This window comes from Haliotis rufescens, unplaced genomic scaffold (genome assembly GCF_023055435.1).
Source record: "Haliotis rufescens isolate VD_foot unplaced genomic scaffold, xgHalRufe1.0.p SCAF_4, whole genome shotgun sequence".
Lineage (NCBI taxonomy): Eukaryota > Metazoa > Mollusca > Gastropoda > Lepetellida > Haliotidae > Haliotis > Haliotis rufescens.
Window position 1 is genome coordinate 60,226,795 of NW_025964112.1, and position 27,578 is coordinate 60,254,372.

The following is a 27,578-nucleotide window of genomic DNA, read 5'->3' on the forward strand; positions in this document are numbered from 1 at the left end:
GTCCAATAGAAGTCCAATAGGAGTCTAATAGGAGTCTATTAAGAGTTGCATAATTCGGGGGGATTTTTTCACATGATTGAACATGGAGGCTCGTATAGCTCGTATTAGACTTGGTCAACTCGGCAATAAATTTTGCAGACGATCCTCATACGAGTTCTGTACGAGCACCACGAGGTCGCCACGAGGGTACTACGAGTAGGACGATTTTGTTACGATTGTGTTACGAGTGTGTTACAAGTGTGTTACGAGTGTGTTACGACTTGGCTAGCGGCCCCAGTGTTTTGAGCAGTTCCAAAACTCTCGTCGATCAGTACGAGGTATCCCGAGTTACCCCGAGTTTAGTACGAGCTCCATACGAGTACCCCCGAGTCAGCTCGGGTCCATACTTGGGACGCAGCTCGGCAAAGTGTGAGAGCCCCTTAATTCCGAATGTGTGTCAGTTACAACGCTGAGACTTCAACATACTTCTTCAACAAACAAAACACTCATCCCCAAACATCTAAAAACGATGACGTTGTTCTTGCAGTTGATTCTGAGCAAGGAATTCACTAGCCATTCTGACCTTGCAGTTTAACAAGGAAAATTGATGCAACTATAGGTCATTATTCAAAATCATATAGAAATTATATCAACCATACGATAGCTTGAGTCCGAAAAATCACTAGACTCTGTTGACTACGGAAGTAGAATTAACGAGCCCGATACGATTCTTTGGTATCAATAGATTCTAATGGCTTCTCCATTACAGAATAAACTGCCCATACAGAAACAGCAACATGTAGAAACTTCAGTATGTTAATGAGATTTATCATCCAAAACTGGCTCCCACAGGAGATATCCTTGGATGAGATCAAGCGATATCTACACTGTAGATATAACTAATTATATGTTCAATTATAGGTGACAAAATGCAGTTGTGGTGACCACAATATTCAAAGTATGTATGACAATAAGTATGTATGACAATAAGTATGTACTACAACAGAAATCAATTGAGAAAGTGTATTTCAAGTTTTGGGGACAACAGAGAGCTTGAGTTGTTGCAACTAAAGCGCTTGGTTGTAAATTAAAATTTGAGCATATACAGAACCATACATGTTAATAGGCTAGTATCAGCTCAAGAAACTTCCCAAAACACTTCACTCAATATCTTTGCTAACACGAAAGATTTTTGTTTAATTTTGTCATGGTAGAATGAAGATAAACATCTACAGGTAACCTAGTTCTGCATTGAAAACATGGTGTGTTTAGTCTCTATACAATTGGCAGCATAACATTGTATATCTGTAGATGTGCTCCAAATATCATGTAACCATAGTAACCTACGATCCCTTGGCTCTGCATGGTAATTATTGTCAGTCTCCCCTTCTGACCCCAGACAATAAGCTTTGTTATCTTCACCTCACATCCTTGGGCTCACATCTATCTACTGATTGACATCACAAGTAAATTACACTCGGGCACACGTGATTCTGATTGTAATTGACAAATGAAAACCTTTAATGAAAGCTAGGCTATCCCTCTTATCAAGCAATTAAACATCCATCACCTAGAATATACCTGAAAAAAGAGCATCTCTCTGTATTCCCTCCCCATTCTATCTGAACCAACTGTGCCTCATCCTAAAACTACTGATTCCAACCCCCAAGCATTCTCCTTGTGCCCCACCCCTTGTCCCCTACTCCACCTGATTCCACCCCCCTGAGGCGTGAGGCAAACACGTGTCAGAGCCACTCTCCTGCCCCACCCCTTGTCCCCTACTCCACCTGATTCCACCCCCCAGCACAGAGAGCCACATACATGTCAGAGCCACTCTCCTTCCCCACCCCTTGTCACATCCCCTTCTCAACCTGATTCCACCCGCCTGAGGCGCGAGCCACACCCGTGTCAGAGCCACTCTCCTGCACCACCCCTTGTGTTGTCCCCTGATCCACATCATTCCACCCCCCAGCACCCAACCCCCAAGCATTCTCCTTGTGCCCCACCCCTTGTCCCCTACTCCACCTGATTCCACCCCCCTGAGGCGTGAGGCAAACACGTGTCAGAGCCACTCTCCTGCCCCACCCCTTGTCCCCTACTCCACCTGATTCCACCCCCCAGCACAGAGAGCCACATACATGTCAGAGCCACTCTCCTTCCCCACCCCTTGTCACATCCCCTTCTCAACCTGATTCCACCCGCCTGAGGCGCGAGCCACACCCGTGTCAGAGCCACTCTCCTGCACCACCCCTTGTGTTGTCCCCTGATCCACATCATTCCACCCCCCAGCACCGAGAGCCTCCCCTGTGTCAGAGCCACTCTCCTCTTCCTCCTCTTCATGTTTCTTCAGCTTCTTAATGAGATCTGCAAGAACATAACCACCACGCATCAGGTCCCTCTCACACACCATCAAATACAGACAGAGCACTATTGCTTGTTTCTTGACCTTGCAATCAGCAATATTCCAGCTGTCACTAAATCTGGACCAGACAAACTAGTGATTCATATTACGACCAATGCTCCACTCTGCCGTGGTGCAAAGATGGCAAAAGCGGCACCATTAACATTTTTCCAGCAATATTGTGGTGAGGGACACCAGAAATAGGTTTTACACATTGTGCCCATGTGGGGAATCGAATTTGGGTTTTCAGTGTGATGAGCGAACGCTTTAACAACTAGGCTACCCCAACGCTACAATGAATGCATAAGGAGAGATGAGGTGAAATTGGGTTGGACATTGCGTGTATGTGCGTGCGAATGTGACTGCTTTTATTAGCCCAGACTTTTGCCGGTTTTACAGTGCTAGCCCACTGAGATGATATGCCGCAGTTTAACATGGATACCCCTAACAGAAACAGCATACTGACTTCGAGCCAACCAGTCCTTGTTTTATCCCCTTTATGCCAACCACCAGGCAGGGTAACAACAAGTTCCATCTTTTAAATTATTTTGGTATGATGCATCTGGGGATCAAACTGTCCACCTTATGCTCTCCAGACAGATGCACTCTCCACTGGACCACAGAGGCAGTCAAATGCATCAGGAAGGGAGAATTAACAAGATCTAGAAATATGAATCCTCTTATGCAGTTTACACAACACCACTGATACCTAACACACCGACTCACCTTTAGCAGGGTTGAATACACCATTAGTTTGTTCATTACACACAAAGCATCTTCTAGACTTTTTGAATTGACTCAGTGCACATTTCTCACAGAAATAGTGCTTGCATCTGAAAAACAGAAGGAACATATTTCCTTATTAAAGTCTTTGAACAAGGCTATTATCAAATATTGAATTTATCCTTCTTATGTTGAAGCATTCAGAATAATATTTAGAGGCCAGATGAGGTTTAACGTCGCATTCAAGATTATTGCACTTACATAACGTGTGTGTCTGCTTGTACTCATCCAGACTTCTGCAGGTTTTATAGTGCTAGCCCACTGAGATACCACGCCGCAGTTAAACATGGTTACCCAACTCAGACACAGAATACTGACTTCGAGTTGATCAGTCCTTGTTTTAGACCCTAAATGCCAAATGCCAGGCAGAGCAACAACAAGTATCATCTTTAAAGTCTATTGATGACATGACTGGGGATCGAACCTCTGACCTTCCACTCTCCGGGCAGACATTCCATCCACTAGACCACGAGATGGTTACTAACATTTAGCATGTTCAGAGTACCTCTCTGTGAGGAAACCAACCACACTTGATTTGAGTCAGGTGAGCTAAACAATGGGGAAGGTAACAGTGTGGCATTTTGAATCATTAACATTTTAAAAATGGCAGATTACATTTTGCATACCTGACCTTTCTATTCTTTCAGGAAATACACTCAAACGATCAATGGTTGAATTTCTTCAATCAACTCCACATCCATAATCCTGATAATAGGACTAAGGTTCCTGATCATGTGCAATAATCAGATCCTCAAGGATATCCTCAAGGAACCATGCCAAATGTCCCCAACCTGAATCCGCTATATTCACTCATGCATTGGACCCCCAATAATTATAACTCTGTCTCCATATCTCATAACAGTGAGTGAGTGAGTTGGGTTTAACGCCGCTTTTAACAGTATTCCAGTTATATCATAGCGTGTCAGCCTAATGTGAGAGGAAAGCCCGAAGTGTTGCAGGTCTCAGACGTTTACCACTTCGGTGAAACCCACAAGCACGGGTATGGTGCTGACAAACCTAGAAACATAATCGGGGCGAACCAGGATTCGAACCCACAATCATAGATTTCTGTCGTGCACAGCGAATCTCGGCACCTTAGACGACTTGGACCACCCGTGCCCCCGACTCATAACAGACCCTGCATGACCTTGACAAATGGGACTTCACTCTGGCTAGACTAAGACACAGACAAATCATCATGATGGCGACAACTTGCTGAGCTAATATATGCTCCGAAATTGGTCGATAGAGAAAAAACAATTAGACAAGGCCAATATGCAGCCTGTTAATCAAACAAGCTGGGCTGGCATTGAGAGATAATGTACCTGTAGCTGATGTATCATGGCTAGACAGTAACATACAGGCCCGTGGGATTAAATGATAAATGGATCTACAACTGTATACCACAGAATACTACATGGCTACATTCAAAGTCCATGTGACAAAGCAGTTACGAGGCCTCATTTCTCAGTTGTCGTCTAGTGGTTGGAGGAGCCATTTCTAGAATCAATACAAGTGCATCAATACGTCTGGGGTTTTGTGTTGTGTAACAGCCATGATAGCCAAGTATATTGGAGTATTCAACTCACTAAGTATTCTTACTTACTTTTAGGGTGTCACGATTCATCGATGTATCATTATTTACACCTGGCGATACACTATACGCCAACCCAAGTATCAATTCATGTTTGGATTGTGTCACTTTTCAAAAAGTAATTATAAGTTTTGATATAAACCAGCCTGATAATAAGTTACTTGGCCAACATTACCCCACTGGCTATCAAGAAACATAAATGCTAAATGCCTGCATGAAACTATTAGTGAGTGAGTGAGTTGGGTTTTACGCCGCTTTTAACATTATTCCAGTTATATCGCAGCGTGTCAGCTTAATGTGGGAGGAAAGCCCGAAGTGATGCAGGTCTAAGACATTTACCACTGCGGTGAAACCCACGAGCATGGGTATGGTGCTGACAAACCTAGAAACATAATCGGGGCGAACCGGGATTCTAACCCACAATCATAGGTTTCTGGCGTGCCCAAGGGACGCAACTCTGCACAGTGAATCGCGGCGCCTTAGACAACTAGGTCACCCGTGCCCCCTGAAACTATTAGAACAAGCCTAAATTAACATGTGAATCGAACACAGACTTGACAGCAACAACCTTTTGTTAGCAGGCTGCACGGAACATGAAGAATTTCACGCAAATATAGAAATGTTTAGTATCACAATACATATTGTTTCATGACTCATGCATCATATTATGGCTTGCAGGGTTCCATCTCTATTTTCCTACAGTGCCGATCGCCTACAGCAAAGCTGGTTTTTAGTGCACTTTGACTACACTATTGAAAATGCACCCATTACATTAATTGTGGTAGTCCAAAGTGTTTTTGTATGGTATTATTACTTTAGTCTCTGTTGAAAAACCTGTGAGTTGCTTTGAAACATGGTGTTGTTTATATATTTCCTCTCAACGCCCAGTAGATGAAAGGGGAACTCTGTACATTTTCATAAGTTATGAATCCTTTGAAAAAATGGTTGTGTTCATAGTAAAGCTAAGTGTCAAAGTGTCAAATATTTGTTATCCATTTTTTACTATGTTCATGTATATAAAATAAACTACAAGTCTAAAATTATTCCTTGTTTGTTGGCAATGGCATTGCATGGATAAGTTCATTACAGTGAGTGTGAGTGAGTTGGGTGAGTATTCCAGTTATATCACGGGCGTGTCAGATTAATGTGGGAGGAAAGCCCGAAGTGATGCAAGTCTTAGGCGTTTACCACTTCGGTGAAACCCACGAGCACGGGTATGGTGCTGACAAACCTAGAAACATAATCGGGGCGAACCGGGATTCGAACCCACAGTCATAGGTTTCTGGCGTGCCCAAGGGACGCAACTCTGCACAGCGAATAACGGCGCCTTAGACGATTGGGCCACCCGTGCCCCCAAGTTCATCACAGTATGGGGATGAAGGTTTTGCTAGTGTTTGCCATGAACCATGAAGTTGTTTTGAGTGCACTGTAGGCAATAAGACACCATTTGCTGGAGCATGAGGTGGGCATATTGTGATACAACTACTAACTCAGGGATTTATCCTGGATTCCTGGAACATGGGAACAAAATTGTGATATTGTACCAAACAGGATTGTTTAATGTTATTGGTATTGCATTCTGTTTCATCACCAGGTTTTCGTCTGTGTGAGACAATATTGACACCGATGTCTGGCTGCTGGCGATGTGGAGAAGGTAGTTTGTTCACTACCTGTACGAGTACTGATGCACTCACTTGGTTATTATTGGGTTCTTGAAAGAATCTCGACATATGAAGCATTTGAAAGGGAGATCATCTTCATCACTGCTGATCTCGTAGTTTCGTTCATCTGGAATGACACATCAAGTACAATTAGTTTGTGAACATATACAGGGCCAGAAGAAACATCAACAACAACACATAGGTGGGCCGAGACCCATGATGTTTCACTACTGTCTGATGTACATGATCAACATGAACAGACATACAGTGATAGAAAACACGAGTAACGATCTACATCTGATGTACATGATCTACAAGGGGTGTTCATTAAAGATTTCCCGCAATTTCCGCAGCAGTGAAGCATAATCATGATAATAGGCTCCTGTAATTGTGGTACCCTTTGCCAAGAAATCCATCATCACTATTCCGTGCTGGTCCCAAAACACCGTGAGCATGACCTTGCCTGCAGAGGGTTGGACATGTGCCTTCTTTGGGGGTGGTGAATCCACATGCTCCCATTGCATCGACTGAACTTTAGTCTCAGGAACATAGTGATGGACCCATGTTTCATCCTGTGTGATAAGTCTGTCAAAAAAGTTTGCCTGTTTTTTTTGCACTTGTTCAAAAGATCCTTTGAGCAATTGACTCGTTCCTGCTTTTGGAAAGGTGTGAGCAACCTGGGAATCCATCGTGCAGACACTTTTTGCATGTTCAAATTGTCATGGATGATTTTTTCCACAGACCCTACACTGATCTTGACATCTTGTGCTAACTGGCGAACAGTTATACATCGGTCTGCCAAAATGGCGGTCTCCACTTGATGGATAGTGTCCTCATCAATGGCTGAATGGGGGCGACCAGGAATGGCAGTTGTTTCCACAGATGTCCGACCACACTTGAACTGGCGATGCCAGTGTTTAACAATGTCATATGATATCTTCCCCATAAGTTGCTTTCATTTCATCGAAAGTTTCTTTTGGTGTGCGACCTTTCAATTATAAAACCCTAATCACTGCTCGGTATTCATAACACCTGTGAAAGTGGTAAGATTAATAGTTCAGTGTTGCAAATTCAGACATAACCCAAAGATACATGTATCATCACACATGTGAAATTTCAACCAAATATGAGTGCTTTAGGGGAAATCTTTAATGAACCCCCCTCGTACATGAACAGAAATACAGTGATAGAAAACACGAGTAACGACCTACGTCTGATCTACATGATCTACATGAACAGACATACAGTGATAGAAAACACAAGTAACGACCTACGTCTGATCTGCATGATCTACATGAACAGACATACAGTGATAGAAAACAGGAGTAACAATCTTCGTCTGATCTGCATGATCTACATGAACAGACATACAGTGATAGAAAACACAAGTAATGATCTACGTCTGATCTACATGATCTACATGAACAGACATACAGTGATAGAAAACACGAGTAACGACCTACGTCTGATCTGCATGATCTACATGAACAGACATACAGTGATAGAAAACAGGAGTAACAATCTTCGTCTGATCTGCATGATCTACATGAACAGACATACAGTGATAGAAAACACGAGTAACGACCTACGTCTGATCTGCATGAACAGACATACAGTGATAGAAAACACGAGTAACGACCTACGTCTGATCTGCATGATCTACATGAACAGACATACAGTGATAGAAAACACAAGTAGGGATCTATGTCTGATGTACATGATCTACGTGAACAGACGTACAGTGATAGAAAACACGAGTAACAACCTACGTCTGATCTGCATGATCTACATGAACAGACATACAGTGATAGAAAACACGAGTAACGATCTACGTCTGATCTGCATGATCTACATGAACAGACATACAGTGATAGAAAACACAAGTAACAATCTTCGTCTGATCTGCATGATCTACATGAACAGACATACAGTGATAGAAAACACGAGTAACGACCTACGTCTGATCTATATGATCTACATGAACAGACATACAGTGATAGAAAACACGAGTAACGACCTACGTCTGATCTATATGATCTACATGAACAGACATACAGTGATAGAAAACACGAGTAACGACCTACGTCTGATCTATATGATCTACATGAACAGACATACAGTGATAGAAAACACAAGTAACGATCTACGTCTGATCTATATGATCTACATGAACAGACATACAGTGATAGAAAACACAAGTAACGATCTACATCTGATCTGCATGATCTACATGAACAGACATACAGTGATAGAAAACACGAGTAACGATCTACATCTGATCTGCATGATCTACATGAACAGACATACAGTGATAGAAAACACGAGTAACGATCTACGTCTGATCTGCATGATCTACATGAACAGACATACAGTGATAGAAAACACGAGTAACGACCTACGTCTGATCTGCATGATCTACATGAACAGACATACAGTGATAGAAAACACAAGTAACGACCTACGTCTGATCTGCATGATCTACATGAACAGACATACAGTGATAGAAAACACAAGTAACGACCTACGTCTGATCTGCATGATCTACATGAACAGACATACAGTGATAGAAAACACAAGTAACAATCTTCGTATGATCTACATGATCTACATGAACAGACATACAGTGATAGAAAACACGAGTAACGACCTACGTCTGATCTGCATGATCTACATGAACAGACATACAGTGATAGAAAACACGAGTTACGACCTACGTCTGATCTGCATGATCTACATGAACAGACATACAGTGATAGAAAACACAAGTAACGACCTACGTCTGATCTGCATGATCTACATGAACAGACATACAGTGATAGAAAACACAAGTAACAATCTTCGTCTGATCTACATGATCTACATGAACAGACATACAGTGATAGAAAACACGAGTAACGACCTACGTCTGATCTGCATGATCTACATGAACAGACATACAGTGATAGAAAACACGAGTAACGATCTACGTCTGATGTACATGATCAACATGAACAGACATACAGTGATAGAAAACACAAGTAACAATCTACGTCTGATCAGCCAAGTCACACAGAGTAACCTGATCCCCTATCCCAGGTCTTACAGGACAGTTTGTTCTGCATCCCAACACAAACAGTGTTGCATAACAATATATAAGATAACTATGCGATAAATCACAAAGAACAAAGAAGAACAAAGCGTGGTGTATTTCACGATAAAACATTGTTCTCTCTTGATGTCATTTCTGGAGATTCGAACATGTGCTCGCAACTTCATGACGTCATAAATTGGACAACGTTAGTTTTGAGAGGGAAGTGTCTACTAAGTTGTTGCCCATAGAGGTAGCTGGACAGTGCAGATGAACTCAATGGCGGAATAATCGCACCCAATAGTGGGAGAGATATGCAAATCAGTTTTGGCAGAAGAGGTGCAGATAATCAACTTGAAAATTGTGCGAATACCAAAGTTCACCCCCTGTACATAAAATGGTGTTGTCAGACATTGACAAGATCGGATTCTATTCAGGGAGTCAACATTATTTAAATATGGGGAAATGTTTTTTAACCTTGTATAATTTATTGACATCCTTAAAAAGGCTGTACAAAATGTTGATATCTCATATAAGAAATATACGACTCTACAATAAAACACTGCAGGGAGAATAAACAAACCCTGCAGTGTTTTATTACAAGATAAACAACTCCCACCTGTCATTTATTTCTTAAATCACAGCCATGTCTCTTTTAAAATGTTGCGAGGAATTGAAAATAGATAAGTAACAAAAAAAAACATTACTGATATGATTTGGTTGCTTTCTCACCACAGGGTACATATTAGAACTTTGTTCAGATTTTGGTGAGTAATACGGAAGTTAACGTTAACTCTAGAAAAGAGAGTCCTATAAAGCCTTAAGAAGAGATAGAGGGGCTTTATGTCATGAGAAAATCTGTTTTTCAAATTCAGTCTCACTAAGTATCTTAGATAAGCTGGCAATGTTTCATTCATGTAACATCAGTGGTTTCTGAGAAAATGTTCCCCACAGCAGACACTATGCACTAAACAAAACTAAATAACATGGATCAAGGGCCATAACTGTGTATCCATAAAATCTAAAAACATTTAAAATGATAATAGCAAGGGAAGCAACTCTGGAAAAATATTATTTACAGCACCAATTTCATAAATCAGTCTTAAAAAGTATCTCTTTGATAAGCATGCAAACTTTCATTAATATAACTTCAGTAGTTTCTGAGAAAACCTGTCCCCATTTCACGCAGTATGCACTGAGTGGAAAAGCACAGAGCAAGGGTCATATAAAAAATTATTAACGACACCAATTTTCAAACTCATTTAAGATCATGACCTGTTACATTAGTGTGTAAAACATAACTTCTCAAAGTTAAATACCGTATTAAATGTAATAAGCGCCCAGGGTGCTCTGAAAATTAGAAATAGGGGGCTCTTATTAGAATATTATTTTGGTGAAAGAAACAGAGTTGAAAGATAAATTTCGTGGTTTATGCTGACGGCCTGAACTGTTTATATACGGCAGATATATTTTTCCAGAATTTAATTGCCATTAATTAAGGGTCCATATAACACACGAGTGCGTATTATACACAAATAAATAAGTCTTGTGTACATTGATCAATCGGAAGGGGTGCTAATTGGGATTGTTCACTTGCCAATATATCAGCAAATATCGCTGTGGGCGCTTATTAGAGCGGGGCGCTTATTACGTCGAATACGGTAGATTTTGAGAAAATTTGTCCCAACTGAGAAGCCGACGGCAACCACCCTAACCACAAGGCCAGCCCATCACTCCAGGAATATTCTTCAAATAGGAAGGCAAAGTAAAATACAGGACTCAATAGGCACCAACAGATGTTGAACTCACCATCTTTGTTGGCCTTTTGTTCGTCTCGCTCCAGCTGCCATCCATGTTTGTAATCACCACGATCGTGCAGGAACTTGCAGCTGTCTGCAACATACAACATCAGTGTCAGCAGGCACTCAATCCAGATTAACAAACATTTTAACAGTCTTTTTACCCTCAGTATGATCATGATGATAGTCACTCAAAAGTAACAATAAGATAAGCCAATAATGAATAATGAAATGATTATAATTTCCAAGTCAGAAGATAAGGAGCCATGATGACATGTTCTTGTGAATCAATTACAGTAAACTTTGTTCTGAAATTCCAATTTGCAAATGTATACATTGTATTTTATGACATGAAAGCTGATTAACCTTACCTCCAAATCCACAAAAGCCAGTTTCCTTGAAGTCTTTACAGATGTCAGGCTGGTAGTCCCATCTCACGGTCGCCCTCAGGTGGGCCGGAGCTCGGATTGGACCTTTCCTGAAACAGTATGTATAGACTTTCTTCAGGGTAGTATGTACCTTGCCTGTCCCTATCTCTCTTTAACGCAAGGAAATATATTCATTTGTAATCAATCAAATATATGTATGTAAGACAGAGATAAATTGTATTTTGAAGAGGACTAAGGTTTTTTATCCCTTTTTCTTATGTTAAGATACGATGGGTAGTTATCAAGGGCCGAGACTGGCAAAGTCCATGTCTATGCTTTGTTCAAAATACACTGTTACACAGTGCAACTGGACGAATATCTATTTATGAATGACAAATGGAAAACAAAAGCAGTCATTTTTCAAACATAATCAATTCTTACTGGCAGTGTTAGTAATGAAAACCCCATGGGGATTCTGGATTAGAATTGGTCCCTAGCAGCCTATGCTGGTCGTAGTACCCATACAAAGCTACCTCATGGATTGGGTGGTCAGACTCGGTGAATTGGTCCCTAGCAGCGTGTGCTGGTCGTAGTACCCATACAAAGCTACTTCCTGGATTGGGTGGTCAGACTCGGTGACTTGGTCCCTAGCAGCCTATGCTGGTCGTAGTACCCATACAAAGCTACTTCATGGATTGGGTGGTCAGACTCGGTGAATTGGTCCCTAGCAGCCTATGCTGGTCGTAGTACCCATACAAAGCTACCTCATGGATTGGGTGGTCAGACTCGGTGAATTGGTCCCTAGCAGCCTATGCTGGTCGTAGTACCCATACAAAGCTACTTCCTGGATTGAGTGGTCAGACTCGGTGACTTGGTCCCTAGTAGCCTATGCTGGTCGTAGTACCCATACAAAGCTACTTCCTGGATTGAGTGGTCAGACTCGGTGAATTGGTCCCTAGCAGCCTATGCTGGTAGTAGTACCCATACAAAGCTACTTCATGGATTGGGTGGTCAGACTCGGTGACTTGGTCCCTAGCAGCCTATGCTGGTCGTAGTACCCATACAAAGCTACCTCATGGATTGGGTGGTCAGACTCGATGAATTGGTCCCTAGCAGCCTGTGCTGGTCGTAGTACCCATACAAAGCTACTTCATGGATTGGGTGTTCAGACTCGGTGACTTGGTTGGCAAGCAAAACCAAGATGTCAAAGTTTCCACAATTCACTGCGCAGAGTTGCATCCATGATCATGGATTTGAATCCTAAATTCAGAACTGATAACAATCTTGGTTCGTCCTCATCTTGCCCATCCTCATGGGTTTCACCAAAGCAGTAAAACGATCTTAACGTTACGACTATCGTTAGCCATTGTTAAAGTATGGGAGTTACGATCACCTTAGCGCTAAGATGGCTTTGTGGAACGGGGTCCTGGACTTTCTTCCCCCAAAAAGTGACACGCCATTGCTTAAGAAATACTGTCAGTGACGTTAACACTCACCCACATGCTGATGACAACCGACATGCAGACAATCCTACCTGACACTTCCACTGGAAGCATTCCCCGCCGCTGTGTCTTTCTTCTCGTAGTACACAGCGTAGTTGTTCATACCCCGGTAAACCTTGTCATCCTCTTTACCCTTCAGCCCCTTGTTGATGATCTGAGCTCTCTCGAAGATGGCTTGTGCATCCTGCTCCAGAGCAGTGTCTATCTCCACAATGGCCGTGGCTCCCATGTCACCTGGCCCTTCTCGTTTCTAGTAAAGAAGATTCATAATACATTTAGCATGGCCCTAAATCAGGAATCACTAGCTATTAGTAGACTCAGGTGTGTTTTTTAATGCTAGTGTTATGGAGCCTTAGAAAATCTATGCTACTGGAACATTATAGTTCACAGAGTTGTCTCCCTTTAAGGAGGCAAGGGCTGCTCAATAAACAGTGATGTGGAATAGATAGTTGTTTGTTTTTAGCGGATGTCTAAGTTTGTATTTTTGCTAACTAAAATGTCTCATTGTTGATTTAAATGCGAGGTTTATCAATGCGAGCAAAGACCACTCTCATTTTTCGCATTTGATTCACGCTTGCGTTAATTTCACGATTTACAGTCATTGTTAGCTGCATGTTTGGAATTGTAAAATCAGATTTCTACTGAGAAAACAAACTTGCCATGTATTAATTACAGTCTGTTCAATGTATTACTTATTGCTTCACTGGTTGTTGGCCATCAACCATTTTCATGTGTACTATTTAAACAATATCTGAGCAGGAGTATTTGAATTTGATAAATATTCTGATTCCAAATCCAGATGGATCAGATAATGGATTACAAACACAGTGCTACAGATATTTCTAGAAGTGGGAACTTTCCCTACCCCTGTTCGACTTGACTTGTATGCCAGGGACAGCCTCGTCTCATCCTCTGAGCTTTCACTGCTGTAGTTGGCATTATTTGTCACCTTCACTCTCTTTGTCTAAATAAACACAAAAGCAAAAGCATATGACAATTCAGCAAATAGGAAAGCATAGGGGTGGTTATACATACGTTTCCACAATTGGAGGAGCATCCACTAATATTACAGATTACAGTGAAGAAATATATTGTGAACTAACATACATCATTGATTGATTGATTGATTGAATGATTGATTGATTATTTAACGCCGTATTCCGCAATATTCCAGCCTTGTGACGGTAGTCTGTAAATAATCGAGTCTGGACCAGACAATCCAGTGATTGACATCATGAGCATCAATCCACACAATTGGGATCGATGACATGCATCAAACAAGTCAGCGAGTTTGACCACCCGATCCTGTTAGTCAACTCTTATGACAAGCATAGTCGCCTTTTACAGCAAGCATGGGTTGCTGAAGACCTATTCACAGGTCCTAACATACATCAAATCAAACTGTCAAAAATGAAAACATGCTTAAAGTGAGTGAGTGAGTTGTGTTTAACACCGCTTTTAACATATTCCAGTTATGTCACGGCGTGTCAGCTTAATGTGGGTGGAAAGCCCGAAGTGATGCAGGTCTTAGACGTTTACCACTTCGGTGAAACCGACGAGCACAGGTATGGTGCTGACAAACCTAGAAACATAATCGGGGCGAGCCGGAATTCAAACCAACAATCATAGGTTTCTGGCGTGCCCAAGGGACGCAACTCTGCACAGCGAATTGTGCTGACAAACCTAGAAACATAATCGGGGCGATCCGGAATTCAAACCCACAATCATAGGTTTCTGGCGTGCCCAAGGGACGCAACTCTGCACAGCGAATTGCGGCGCCTTAGAGGACTGGGCCACCCATGCCCCGGAAAACATGCTTAAAAGATCAGTACTTATGTGAAGTCAATTCTTATGTTGTTTTCCTGGTACTCTGCCTTCTATTCTAAACAGGAAAGTTTTTTTTCGAAATCATTTGAATACTACCATGGTTACATCAGTTTGGTCAAAACCACATTCCATATATGAAAGATACAGTCAACCCAGCTTACAAAGCTCTTGGGGCCATGAAACATATATTAAGTTATGTAGGGTTTTGAGTAAAGTGGGTTTGAGAAACTTGAAAACTTAGTAATTTATATTTATTTAGTCACTGTATGTAAAACATTATCAGTTTCTTCTATCATGTGTCTAAGTAAAAAAACGTACCACTTTATGGAAAACAACTTTTGGATTATTGCCAATAGCATCGTTTTGATGTAGATTCTTACACTGTTATGCTTACACCGTCAAGCTGGATGCAACAAAATGGATCTTATCTTGAACCTTAACTACAGCAACCTGATTCATAAGCGAGGTAATAGTTTGACTGGTATATATATCTTCATCTTCGGATGTCATATCCCAATGAATTACTAAATTTGCTGAAACTTTGCGACATTTTACAGACATACAAGGTGTTACACGATAATTATGTTGCACATCTATACAAGGTACAAGAGAGTACTGCTCAATGTGACAAATTCTTTGAGTGCAGCATTGAAATTTACGTACACCTAGAAACCTAGTGCTGCGTCTGGACCTGATGACCTATATTTTATCAGCTGATTATGACTGCAATCACACTGTATTGAATTTATTTATAAACTAGATATGGGACATTTGTGAGACATTTTGGTGTGTCAGTGAAGACGATTGCTTTGACTTAATTGGTAAAAATTACAACAATCAGGATGATAATTACATATTTTCAAAACATACTGACGTTATGACACGTTGACATGCTGAGGTCAAATGATGACAAAAAAAACGATTCGGCAAGGACCAAGAACATGATAAAGTCATATCATTCTCATAGCTGTTCTCACATCAACATACCGACTGAACCAGAGGGTTTCTGTTTCCCTGTCTCTTTTGTCGTTTCACAGCCACATTTCCACCATCACTGTCACTCTCTGAAACAAACAGTAATGGAGATAAAACTTTAATAATGTCACATGCCTTCAACTGTACATATTTGCAATTCTGGGTTATCTATTTGTAAGAACTTTGTTGAGTAAACATTTGTACTAAAATTTGCATCTGATCATTGCTGATCGAGTGTATCTATGCCAACAATGTATGCCAACAATGATCCCAGCAGCCTATATTTTTCTATGTCACTACTGGTGGCGGCAAAAACTGGTACAAGCCTTGGAAAACTTGATGGTAGCCCCCTCGAAAACAAAACCAGTGTTTGTTTTCGATTTGGAATCTTTATTCAAAGTTCCCTTTCAATAAAATAGGCTATATATATTTGAAGGTAAGCAATTTAGTAAGTGATAAAGTGGATACATTTTTAAAACATGTTATGATTTTTTGCCAATCAGGGATGCACACTGGCAGACTTTTAGTACAGAACCAGTAGCAACCAGTAGTGACATGTAGAAAAAACTGATATCAAAGGAATTGCATCTGAGGGTACTGTCATATGTTTGAAAAGTTTGTGGTACTGTATTCTAAAGGTAGGCCAAAGGAAGAACAGATGAGGTGATATGATAATGGCGGCTAGGCCTATACTCATGACACTTGAGAGATATTATTCTAGTTTGGGAACAATCTCCCAAGCTAATAACTCTAAGATTGATGTAGCTGACCGAATGAATTGTTCCCTAAATAGTAACGTATCAACTGCGGAGGCCGGTCTAGATTAATCAAGGGACAACTGTCAACGATGATCAGTTTGATCCGGAACAAATATTGCCTATGTAAATGTATTGTGGAATTAATTCCTAGTAAATGCTGTTCCATGGACACGGGTAAGTTTCCAAGAGAATAATAGTACAAAGAAACAATTTCACAGTTTTCACAACAGAAACAGATACTCTTTAACACTACCAGTACTCTAGTCTATGACATGAGAAATCCAGATCAGAAATCTCAACAATGAGGTCGCGTTCTTGTTTACAGGCCGTGTTAGTGTGGCATCCATACAAATGGGGAAAAAGGAAAATAACCTTCACTACTTGATGCTTGCTTTCTTCTTGATACTTGTTTATTAACCCGCTTTTTAAAGCCAAATTTGCTAACTTCTTTCTTGTCGGGTTCATTCACAGGTCCACTGTCAGCCATGATGATTCTAACGTATTGCCTACGATGAAAGCAAACCTTTCATTGGTTAATGTTCTGATCTAAACCGGAAATACAATATTCTACCAATCAACAGCTACATTACAAATGAAAACATCGAAACATGTGTTTACAACTCCCCACGACGTTGTTTTTGTAAGGAGCAATGTTTACTGTCAGCGCTGACATCGCTGTAGGGAGTTAATGTGATGAATAATCGCGGTTTTGTTCACAACATCATTGAAACATACTAACGTTTTTGTCCATAATGAGCAAATCTGTTGATTTTAATTGTGGTGTTGTACTACCAGCTAGCGGAACTGGTGAGCGAATGGGCATTTGTACACCGAAACAGTTTCGTGATGTTTTAGGCAGACCTTTGATCGTCTTCACGATTTCAACATTTCACAGGTGACCGATACAGAGTCAGATAGTCTTGGTTATACATTCAGTGGGTTATTTGCACTTGAAAACATATTCATATTAACTGCTTTAATCCAAAGATCGTCTTTGTAATTCTATTCTCAATTCAACGAGAGCTTTTATTTAAATCAAGTACAAAGCGATGATAACCCAGGAGATCGAGCAGCTAACTCATCAGCTCATTTACTCCCTACCTGCTCATCAAGCGAATCATGCTTAATTCAGCCATATTAGTGAAACTAATGGAAGCCGTCAAGCAAGTGATACGTTACATGTCAACCAGTGTCAGTCATTCAATTTTGTATTTTTTATTCACTGCGAACAATATCACAATATATTTCCAAGTTTGCCCCACAAGGGCACTTAGATTGGAATCCTAGCTAAATCCATGATGTAGGACAGTTATTTTTTTCTTTCAAATAAGCATGAACGTGATCATTGATGATGAAAATCAAAAGGTCCTTGTCTAACCCTTATGTTAAGAATGATAGATGTAGTGTCGTTAGATTCGATTACTACAGCAACATACTCCAACAACTTGTGTATTTTGAAAAATTTATGTTGTCCGGAGCATGATTTAATTGTCTCATCAGGGTGTGTAATGTGTATTTTCCGTGAAGTATAAGCATGAATTCTTTGTTTACAACTGATGACTTGTAGAGTATACAGCGTTAGAAACTAACAGTTTTAGTCCACTAGTCCTTAAAATGATTCGTCACGATATGGCTGAAATATTGCCGATGTGACGTAAAGCATTAACTCACTCACTCACATAACATATAGCAAGACCCTTAAAAAGGGCTAATTTCTTCTGGTCCTTATGATACCTTAACTATTGGGCACTTTGGCAAGGACTATAGGACTAGTGCCAATTTCTAACACTGGTATATGTGTGAAAGGTTTCCATGGATCAAGTTCATCATTGTGACAGTGTCGGAGAGCTGCAAGGACACCATGCTCCAGCTGGTGACAGACTACAACCTACACAAGGTCACTGTTGTTGCTGGGTCTACAACAAGGCACAGATCTATCTACAATGGCATCAAAGCAGTTCCAAGTGGTACATCCGAATGAATAATAATATACAGTATTAATAATGATTTAGCAATAATAGAAAACATGTAACACAATGATATAACCATTAGTTAGTAGGATGAACATTCACACATACATATATGATTTATTTGCAATAACAAGAGTGTGTGAAACGGATTTGTGCAGAAATTGCAATATTATAGGTGTAACCATGGTAACAATGTGACACGATGTGGTTTGTAAGCAGGGAGAAACACAGCAATTGAAGGCATGTTTCAAATTACAGTAAATTTAATCTCAGTCAAGTATCTGTGGTTTGTGCTTTTAAACAAAACAATATGCAAGGTTTGCTTAATGTTCTACACAGGATTGCAGATTGATCTTTTAGTTATCTTTTTCTTTCAAGGAATCTGTCCTATTGTTTCCTGAACATGATGAATGTCTGTCATACATCCGAGTAATCTCTGTATATAATATGTGTGTCAATTCATTGCTTATTAAATTGTTTGATAGGCATTACTTATGTTTCTCATGTTTACACTGGCATCCTACTGGAACATTACGCAACCATTTAGCTTAAAATTCCAGTAAGGTAGAATTATGCAGTGTTACCTCCCTTAGCAGTTCAAGGATCCTCTGGTTGTTGGTTATGATGTCAGATCACCCATACTTTGTTCCTTGATCTATGGTCATGATATGAATCACTTTGGGCTTCTCACCACACAAATGGAGAGAAACCTACCAGGTGTTTTAGATGATGTTCTCTTGACTGTCATAATTGATATGATACTTTTCAATAACCATTCAGTCTTGTTTAGTTTAATTTCAAATATTCAGAAGAATCAACAATGAAAAAAATACTGTCAGTAGCTTCATCTACCACTGATTGATAATGTTTTTGCAATTAAAAAAATCGATGTGTAGTATATCATTACTCAGTAGTGATATACTACATGTTGATTTTTTTAATTGCAAAAAATTCAAAAATTCCATCTCGGACATGTCCGGCGCATATGACCGTTTTCGGACCTGCATTACTGCATGCTATGGAGTGCTGTAGAAGCACATGGTATTGTTTCCATTACAGCAGTGCCACACATACTGTGCGTGAACTGTGTCAGGCGTGACATCATCAGTGTATGACGCCATCGTCAGTAAATGATTGGATGTTTTCTTTGTGATTTGCCCCAAATACACGACGCTCTGGTTGTCATTTTAAGACATAATGGTACCCATGATAACACACTGATACATGCCCACTGTTTCAGTATGCAGTGCACCTGATGTTGTCTTGATTCATGATGCAGTGAGAATATTTGGTGAAGAAGATCTCATCCGAGACATTGCCTTGGCTGCCAACAAACATGGGGTAATGATCTTTGCTATTCTTGTTAATCCTGACCATGTTTATGTGGTGTGGTAGCCTAGTTGTAACAGTGTTTACTCATCACGCCAGAGTTCTATCCACCCACAGGTACCATGTGTGAAGCCAAGTACTGGTGTCGTCCCCCCCCCCCCCCCCCCCCACATCATCGCGGTCTTGCGGGAATATTGCCGCAAGCTGTGTGAAAACCATACTCACTCAGTTACCCACTCAAACATGTTGAGTATTCACATCATCAGCAGACCTGTGAAGATCCGGGGTAGAGTAGGCCTTCAGCAACCCATGCTTGCCGTAAAAGATGACTTTGCTTGTCGTTAAAGGCAACTAACGGGATCGGGTGGTCAGGCTCGCTGACTTGGTTGATGCATGTCATCGATCCCAATTGCGTGGATCGATGCTCATGATATTAATCACTGGATTGTCTGGTCCAGACTCGATTATTTACAGACCGCCGTCATATAGCTGGAATATTGCTGAGTGCTGCATTAACCAACAAACCAACCAACATCATCATCAACATGTGACAAGATGCTGTGTAACACGGAATTATTGTTTTTTTATGTGAATCTCATTGTCATGCATGCATCATGCGTGAAAGTATGTGCTACTAAGTTATTAAGCTGTCACTAAGACATTGTTATTCTGCCAGGCATCAGGAGTGACCCGTCCCCTCGTATCCACGGTGATTGCGTCCGATTCTGAAGGGATGTTGACAGAGTCCCTAGACAGAAATCAGTACGCTGCGAGCGAGATGCCACAGGGCTTTAAGTACCACGTCATCAAACAGGCCTATGAGAAGGTAATCATAATGCAGATGAGAATAGTGTTTCAGTATTACCTCGTTTAACAGGCCAACGAGAAGGTAATTCTAAGACAGACAGCGACAAGGATTTACACATGAGGGAACCACACTGAGGAATTGATAATCACATATGGTATAATTTACTTTCATTATGTAAGGTGGAAATGTTCTAATGCCAGAATTTAATTACTTGTTTTACTGATTTTTATGCCCAAAAATGCCTGAAGGCAGTAAGGAAAAAAAACTGTTTTCCACATAAAAAAATCACAGACTACCGGTAAACATATCACTGGATGGTAGAAGGGTCCAGGCTAACATTCACCATCCTTCACCTTTTGTTATTGGGGAGACCCGTGAAGATTCCGGGGTAGAATAGGTCTTCAGCAACCCATGCTTGTCGTAAAAGGCGACCAACGGGATCGGGTGGTCAGACTCGCTGACTTGGTTGATGCATGTCATTGATCCCAATTGGGTGGATCGATGCTCATGATATCAATCACTGGATTGTCTGGTCAAGACTCGATTATTTACAGACCGCCGTCATATAGCTGGAATATTGCTGAGTGCGGCGTTAAACAACAAACCAATCTATCTATCAATCTATCAGTTATTGGGGAACTAATGAAACAAGTTCAAGCAGGCCTAAACTGTCCACAGACTGTGACCCAGTGTTTTGATCAATTTGACCAGTGTGTCAGTTACCCCTTGACCAGTCAAAGCCACATCAGACTTTGCTTCAGCCATCGGGGCAAGGGTTAGGGACTGACATCACTTCAAAAAGGGGTCTCTCTTTTGCAACAGACAACTTTAGAGCTATTCAAATGTAATCAGTGCATGTTTTGTCTCATTTCTGCTGGTGCATATATCCCAGTCTCATTTTATGAAGAGTAGAAAAATGTAGTCTTACTTTCTACTTGCCATCAAAAGTTCTGCTCTGATGAAAGACGGGTTGTCTGTGAATCATTCCCTTACTTGTGCTCATTCCTCCAGGTTGTAGTCAGCCCAGATTATAGTTTCAGTTTATCATTTAACTTAAGCATTTATCCATGACATAAGCTTATGACATAAAAACATGTATGTCATACCCCAATGACATAAGTATGCAAATAAGATATGCAAATTAGATAACCGGAAGAGCGAGCGGTTTGATTTGAAACTATATATTATAAGTGAAGTTACACCAGAGATATAATCAGATTACACAGAATCGTTGTTGTTACCGTTATTAAAGTTTCAATTATTCTGCAAAAGTCTGTTCAAGTATTTTGTTTAAAATAATCCGAGGAACTTTTTTTCTCAGCGAATTGTTTATTTTGGTTTACATGGCTATGGAAAACATGTATCACTACGCACGATCTATACGTAAGATTTCGACAAGTTGCTGATGTTAATGTTTAATGCAATTATTCCTTAATTTGGAAGCAAAAATGTGAAAATGATAAAAAGAATTCATCACGAGTGTTTTTTAATATGGGAAATATCAACCTCGTCCCGTTAATCGGTATTTGCCTCGCCAAAGGCTCGGCAAATACCTATTAACTAAGACTCAGTTGATATTTCCCATATTAAAAAACACTTGTGATGAATCCTCTATATATGTGCTGAGAAGTGTATGAAGCACATCTGACTCACATCAAAAAGCATAGATTTGAAGATTTACATTTTATTGACAGAGTACTGACTTTGATTTTGACTACGGTACTGAGTGTCTTCTGCTGGCCAAGAAGTATGCCGGGGTGAACGCGTGTATCGTGCCAGGCAAGCCCTACTTATGGAAGGTAGGCATATTAACATGCAGGTGTCGAATCAGTGTTGACAGGAGGTCAATGTACAAGTAAAGCCTCAGTGTTACATTGACAACACAAGACTACAGGACATTATGTCAGAGCTCCAGATAAGCTTTTGGTGTTGTGGGTATTTTACCCATGCATTTTAAAATCATTGGGTATCAGTAATTCTATCTGGGTATTCAAATTTCTGTTACCCACTAGTTTTTACAAATGTGGGTATTTAAGTTAAATATTTAAAAACACTTCATCTAGTCCCTGCAAACTGTTGTCGTGTGGGTTCGAGAGCTTTATAGGACTCAAAAATACTGCGATACTTCCACAAGAAAGTGTGATGGCAAATGATCATGATGTAAGTATTGTAACTGTCATCGTGGAGTTTGGCAAGGTTGACGGAATGTCCGTATAAAATTTCAAAATAAGTTTGATTTGCTAATCGAATACGCAGGGTTACTTCACATTATTTTGATGATACACACTAGTTTTATTTTTGTAGCGTATCTGTAATGTTCGTTGCGTATTTGATACACTTGAATTTTATTTCACTGCATATTTCTCCATTTCTGATGCGTATTTTACGCAGATACGCAGCTTATCTGGAGCTCGGCATTATGTTACTATTTCTAATCAGCTGATTATAAAGTTATTTTCCTCAAAACAAAATTTTGAAATACGTTAAGGATTAAGTGCTTCTTATTGTGTTTTCAAAATACTGGAAAGGATCACTTGTTAAACAAGAAACTAGTGTGCAGAATCCATTTTTTTCAACAATGTTTTAGAAAATACCAGGAGTTAGAACAGTATGTTGATATATTCTGGATGGAGTAACTTCCTGACTTGGACTGTTTCCTTTCTGCCCAGGTCACCCACAAGAAGGATTTATATGCTGCAGAAGCCATGTTGAAAGGTACTTCATCATCATGAGACCCGTGAAGATTCCGGGGTAGAATAGGTCTTCAGCAAACCATACTTGCCGTAAAAGGCGACTATGCTTGTCGTAAAAGGCGACTAACGGGATCGGGTGGTCAGGCTCACTGACTTGGTTGATACATATCATTGATCCCAATTGCGTGGATTGATGCTCATGTTGTCAATCACTGGATTGTCTGGTCCAGACTCGATTATTTTACAGACCGCCGTCATATAGCTGGAATATTGCTGAGTGCGGCGTTAAACAACAAATCAACCAATCATCATCATGATTATGCAGGGATTGATCTAGGCCTACCCATATCCTGATATTCAGTTCCAAATCTGAAGCAAATATCAGCAATAATTAACAAGTAGGAATTAAGGTTTACCACTTGAGGTTAATATGACTGATGGTATGGCTTTGGAGAGGTCAGTGACATGTTTAATTCAACATGATTAAATTCCATGCATGTTAAAGTACCTCCGAATACAAGAAAATGATAACTTAAATAAAATAATTTTGAAATCTTTGGTAGGCATTAGAAGTTGCAAGAACATGAAGACCTCAATGTGAATAGCCTCCATTGCACAAGATGGACGATCATTAGAAATACCATCCTCTATGATAAAATCACCAGCTACAAATGTTGTATTCGTACCTCATTCAACTGCAGTTGTTGCTGCCAATATCACTCAATACCATTGTCATTTTTTTTTAAATTTTATTTAATATTGAGCAATATGTACATGAGTAATAAACTTCACTCATTCCTGTAAAATGCTGTTTTTATTAGGAGTATATATGCAAAATATATCTTACTTGTTTTCACTTGTTAGACAAATTTGAAATGCTTTAGTTGTAATAAAAAGGATATCTCTATTTGATCAGTAACTACTGGTATCAATTATCATTGTATTTGGGATATAACAGCAATGATCTTGCTCAAAGTTTGATGGGACATGCTTCCATACCATTAAAAAAAATTGAAATATTTTGGATCACAGTCAGTCAGTGTCCCAGAAAATGAACCAATTTGAAACCTTGTAACCATGGTAACAGTAGGGTGGGACATACTTCCATACCATTCCGAAAATTATAATATTTTTGATGACAATCAGTCAGTGTCCCAGAAAATGAACCAATCTGAAACCTTGTAACCATGGTAACAGTAGGGTGGGGCATACTTCCATACCATTCCGAAAATTGAAATATTTTTGATGACAATCACTCAGTGTCCTAGAAAATGAACCAATCTGAAACCTTGTAACCATGGTAACAGTAGGGTGTTTGTTTTCACAGAGCAGTTTCTCCAAGTGTCCATACTGTCCACAAGTGGCCAAGCCACGTTAGTGGACACCCTTGAGAGGGAGCTGTGCACTGCCCTGAGATCCGAGCAGGTGAGGAAGGACTGAGGATGTGAAGTTGTGAGAGTCTGGGACTGTTGTTTTTGTACAAGTGAGAAAAAGGAGAAAAAAAACAACTTTTCGGCAATAGATGGCTTAATTATGTGGCATGCTAATTTGAAAAGTATGTGAGTGAAACAAAGTCAAAAATATTTATGATGTATAGTTTTGTAAGTGTGTTGTAAAATATAAAAACTAAAATGTATAGTTATGTATGTTGTGAAATGTAAAAAATACATTGTATAGTTTCATAAGTACGTTTTGAAAGTATTAGAAATATAATGTATAATTGCCAAACTAGGCTGGAATTCTTGGGCTCGACCGTAGCGCCACCAGTGGTTATTACGAGTTATGTTCCTTCTAAACCTCTCCTATGGACCAATCAGATTCCACCTCTCGTATCACTTGCATTTGTTTCACACAAAATGGTGGCGCCCAGTCAAAACGATCTGATTGATAATCAAGATCTATATTGTGGTCTTACATAGCGAAGTGCATCAAATCACGTGAGCACCTTGATTAAAAACATGAAAAGACTTGGAAAATATATGTTGACAACGAGTTGGCGGTGCACATGCTTAGCAAATCCTGCAATCGACAGAAATCTGCACGACATTTTACAAACCGGAGTTCGATTTCGGTGCACGATTTTGATTGGACTATGCATAGACTCGTTAGCCCAGCCAAAATGTAACTTCATAAAACCAGCCTAGTTCGGCAAGGGTGGAAACTGGACTTTTATAGTAAGTTAACTCACTTGCCTCGGGAAGATGGATGTATTGTTGCAGAAGTATATTGAATACCCCATGTGATACTCTGCAGGTGAAAGTGACATCAGAGATAATCCCCAAATCCAACTCCCCCAGTGAACATCCCAACACCTTCATCCACATCCACACCTCGCAGCCCAGTGACTGGTCAACTCTGAACCCTGCCACCCGTCCGTGTGGTGACCGCCTGTTGTTTGACCACTGCCACATCCATGTGTTTCTTCTGGACCCGACCCAGGTGTCCGCTCAGCATCACCAACTGAGTGTCCACTTCAAACAACTAGCCAAGCAGCTGCAGGATCAGCATTTCATAGTGTACGCTGTTCTAGCTCAGGTACTTCCCTCCCTCAATACAACTAACCTAGCTGTATAGTTTCATGATGGTTGGTTGGTTGGTTGGTTTGTTGTTTTACGCTGCACTCAGCAATATTTCAGCTATATGACGGCGGTCTGTAAATAATCGAATCTGGACCAGACAATCCAGTGATTAATATCATGAGCATCGATCCACGCAACTGGGATCGATGACATGCATCAACCAAGTCAGCGAGCCTGACCACCCGATCCCGTTAGTCGCCTTTTACGACAAGCATGGGTTGCTGAAGACCTATTCTACCCCGGATCTTCACGGGTCAGTTTCATGATGAGAACATAAAGTTTCTGAAAAACAATAGCTAGCATATTCCAAAGGGCCTCACATCATCCTCTCTTTTTTTATTTAGCCTGCTCTGGTTTTACCATCTTAACAATAAATAAAAGCCAGGTGTATAATAAGTCCTATGTATTTCAGACAACAGAAAGCAGTGAAGCAGTGTCAGCAATGGTAAAGCATCTCGTCTTCCACAGAAGTACATCCCTCGCAGGGCAAGTCTTCCTTGTGTGACAGGAGTTGTCTCCCTTCTCCATAATCATTGCGTCTTCTCATCCTCATCTTGTTTCTGATACTGTCAAAAACACGTACACTTTATATAACACAAACCTCGATATTCATCTACCATACTTTTGAAGAAAACTCTTAAGAAATATGTAAGCAGGTACTTTTCAGGAACTGAATTTCAGGAATAATTTATCTCTCATACCTGACCTACAATTGTTTGCTCAGTTTTATTGTTATATATTCATATCAATGATCGGCATCAAGCACTATTACCAAAACAATATCTTACTGACTGTTGTTCATGATTTCTGCTCATGAATATTTTATTTTGGCTTTTTTTTTCTCTTGCACAAGTAGGTTCGAGTCCAGACTAGTACAAGCAGATACACACACACGTGCATGCACGTCGCTATATAAGTGCAATAATCTTGGACGCGACGTGAATCACCTTTCGCCTCACCTTGTGCACATGTAAAGGTGCGCACCCATGGCAGATGTACCTATACTGGTCATGCAACAATATCTGTTTGGTTGGCTTTATGATATATCTGGTTGTATTATAAAACATGATCTCAATCTTTGAATTTATAGACTGTTACAGTTTACCTGTTTTTCAACATAATACTAGTTATAACACTAGTTATAACAGCAGGTTTTGTGTGTAAGGTGGGAAACCACTATGGCTCATTTATTGTACATGATACTTGAAGGTTTGGAGGTGTTTGAATTTTAGTACCCCTCAATGAAGTCTTTAATGAGGGGAGTTGCCACTGTATAGCAACATTTCAAATGTCTCAGATTTCAAAAATGAAAAACATCCTGGATGATAATTTGATATGAAACAGTCAAAGTAACAAACATTCTACGGAGGCGGGCACAGGTGGCCCAGTCGTCTAAGGCGCCACGATTCCCTGTGCAGAGTTGCCTCCCTTGGACACGCCAGAAACCTATGATTGTGGGTTCGAATCCCGGTTCGCCCCGATTAT

General features: G+C 40.3%; 2 protein-coding genes across 2 annotated transcripts; one reads left to right on the top strand and one right to left on the bottom strand.

Annotated features, from left to right (window-relative positions):
• Positions 1 to 2,074: 2,074 nt before the first annotated feature.
• On the bottom strand, positions 2,075 to 17,238 carry LOC124113486 (E3 ubiquitin-protein ligase RNF113A-like). The gene is made up of 9 exons (XM_048382102.1): positions 17,087 to 17,238; positions 15,969 to 16,045; positions 14,020 to 14,118; positions 13,187 to 13,404; positions 11,656 to 11,762; positions 11,295 to 11,378; positions 6,452 to 6,545; positions 3,107 to 3,213; positions 2,075 to 2,343 (listed from the first exon to the last, which is right to left on the bottom strand). The coding sequence occupies exons 1-9, from the start codon at positions 17,199 to 17,201 to the stop codon at positions 2,150 to 2,152; spliced, it is 1,095 nt and encodes a 364-aa protein (XP_048238059.1). The 5' UTR covers positions 17,202 to 17,238; the 3' UTR covers positions 2,075 to 2,149.
• A 157-nt stretch (positions 17,239 to 17,395) lies between these two features.
• Positions 17,396 to 27,202, top strand: LOC124113481 (D-ribitol-5-phosphate cytidylyltransferase-like). The gene is made up of 9 exons (XM_048382652.1): positions 17,396 to 17,609; positions 18,521 to 18,681; positions 19,925 to 20,025; positions 20,690 to 20,839; positions 22,516 to 22,620; positions 23,491 to 23,536; positions 24,842 to 24,939; positions 25,768 to 26,049; positions 26,506 to 27,202. The coding sequence occupies exons 1-9, from the start codon at positions 17,467 to 17,469 to the stop codon at positions 26,596 to 26,598; spliced, it is 1,179 nt and encodes a 392-aa protein (XP_048238609.1). The 5' UTR covers positions 17,396 to 17,466; the 3' UTR covers positions 26,599 to 27,202.
• The last annotated feature ends 376 nt before the right edge of the window (positions 27,203 to 27,578 follow it).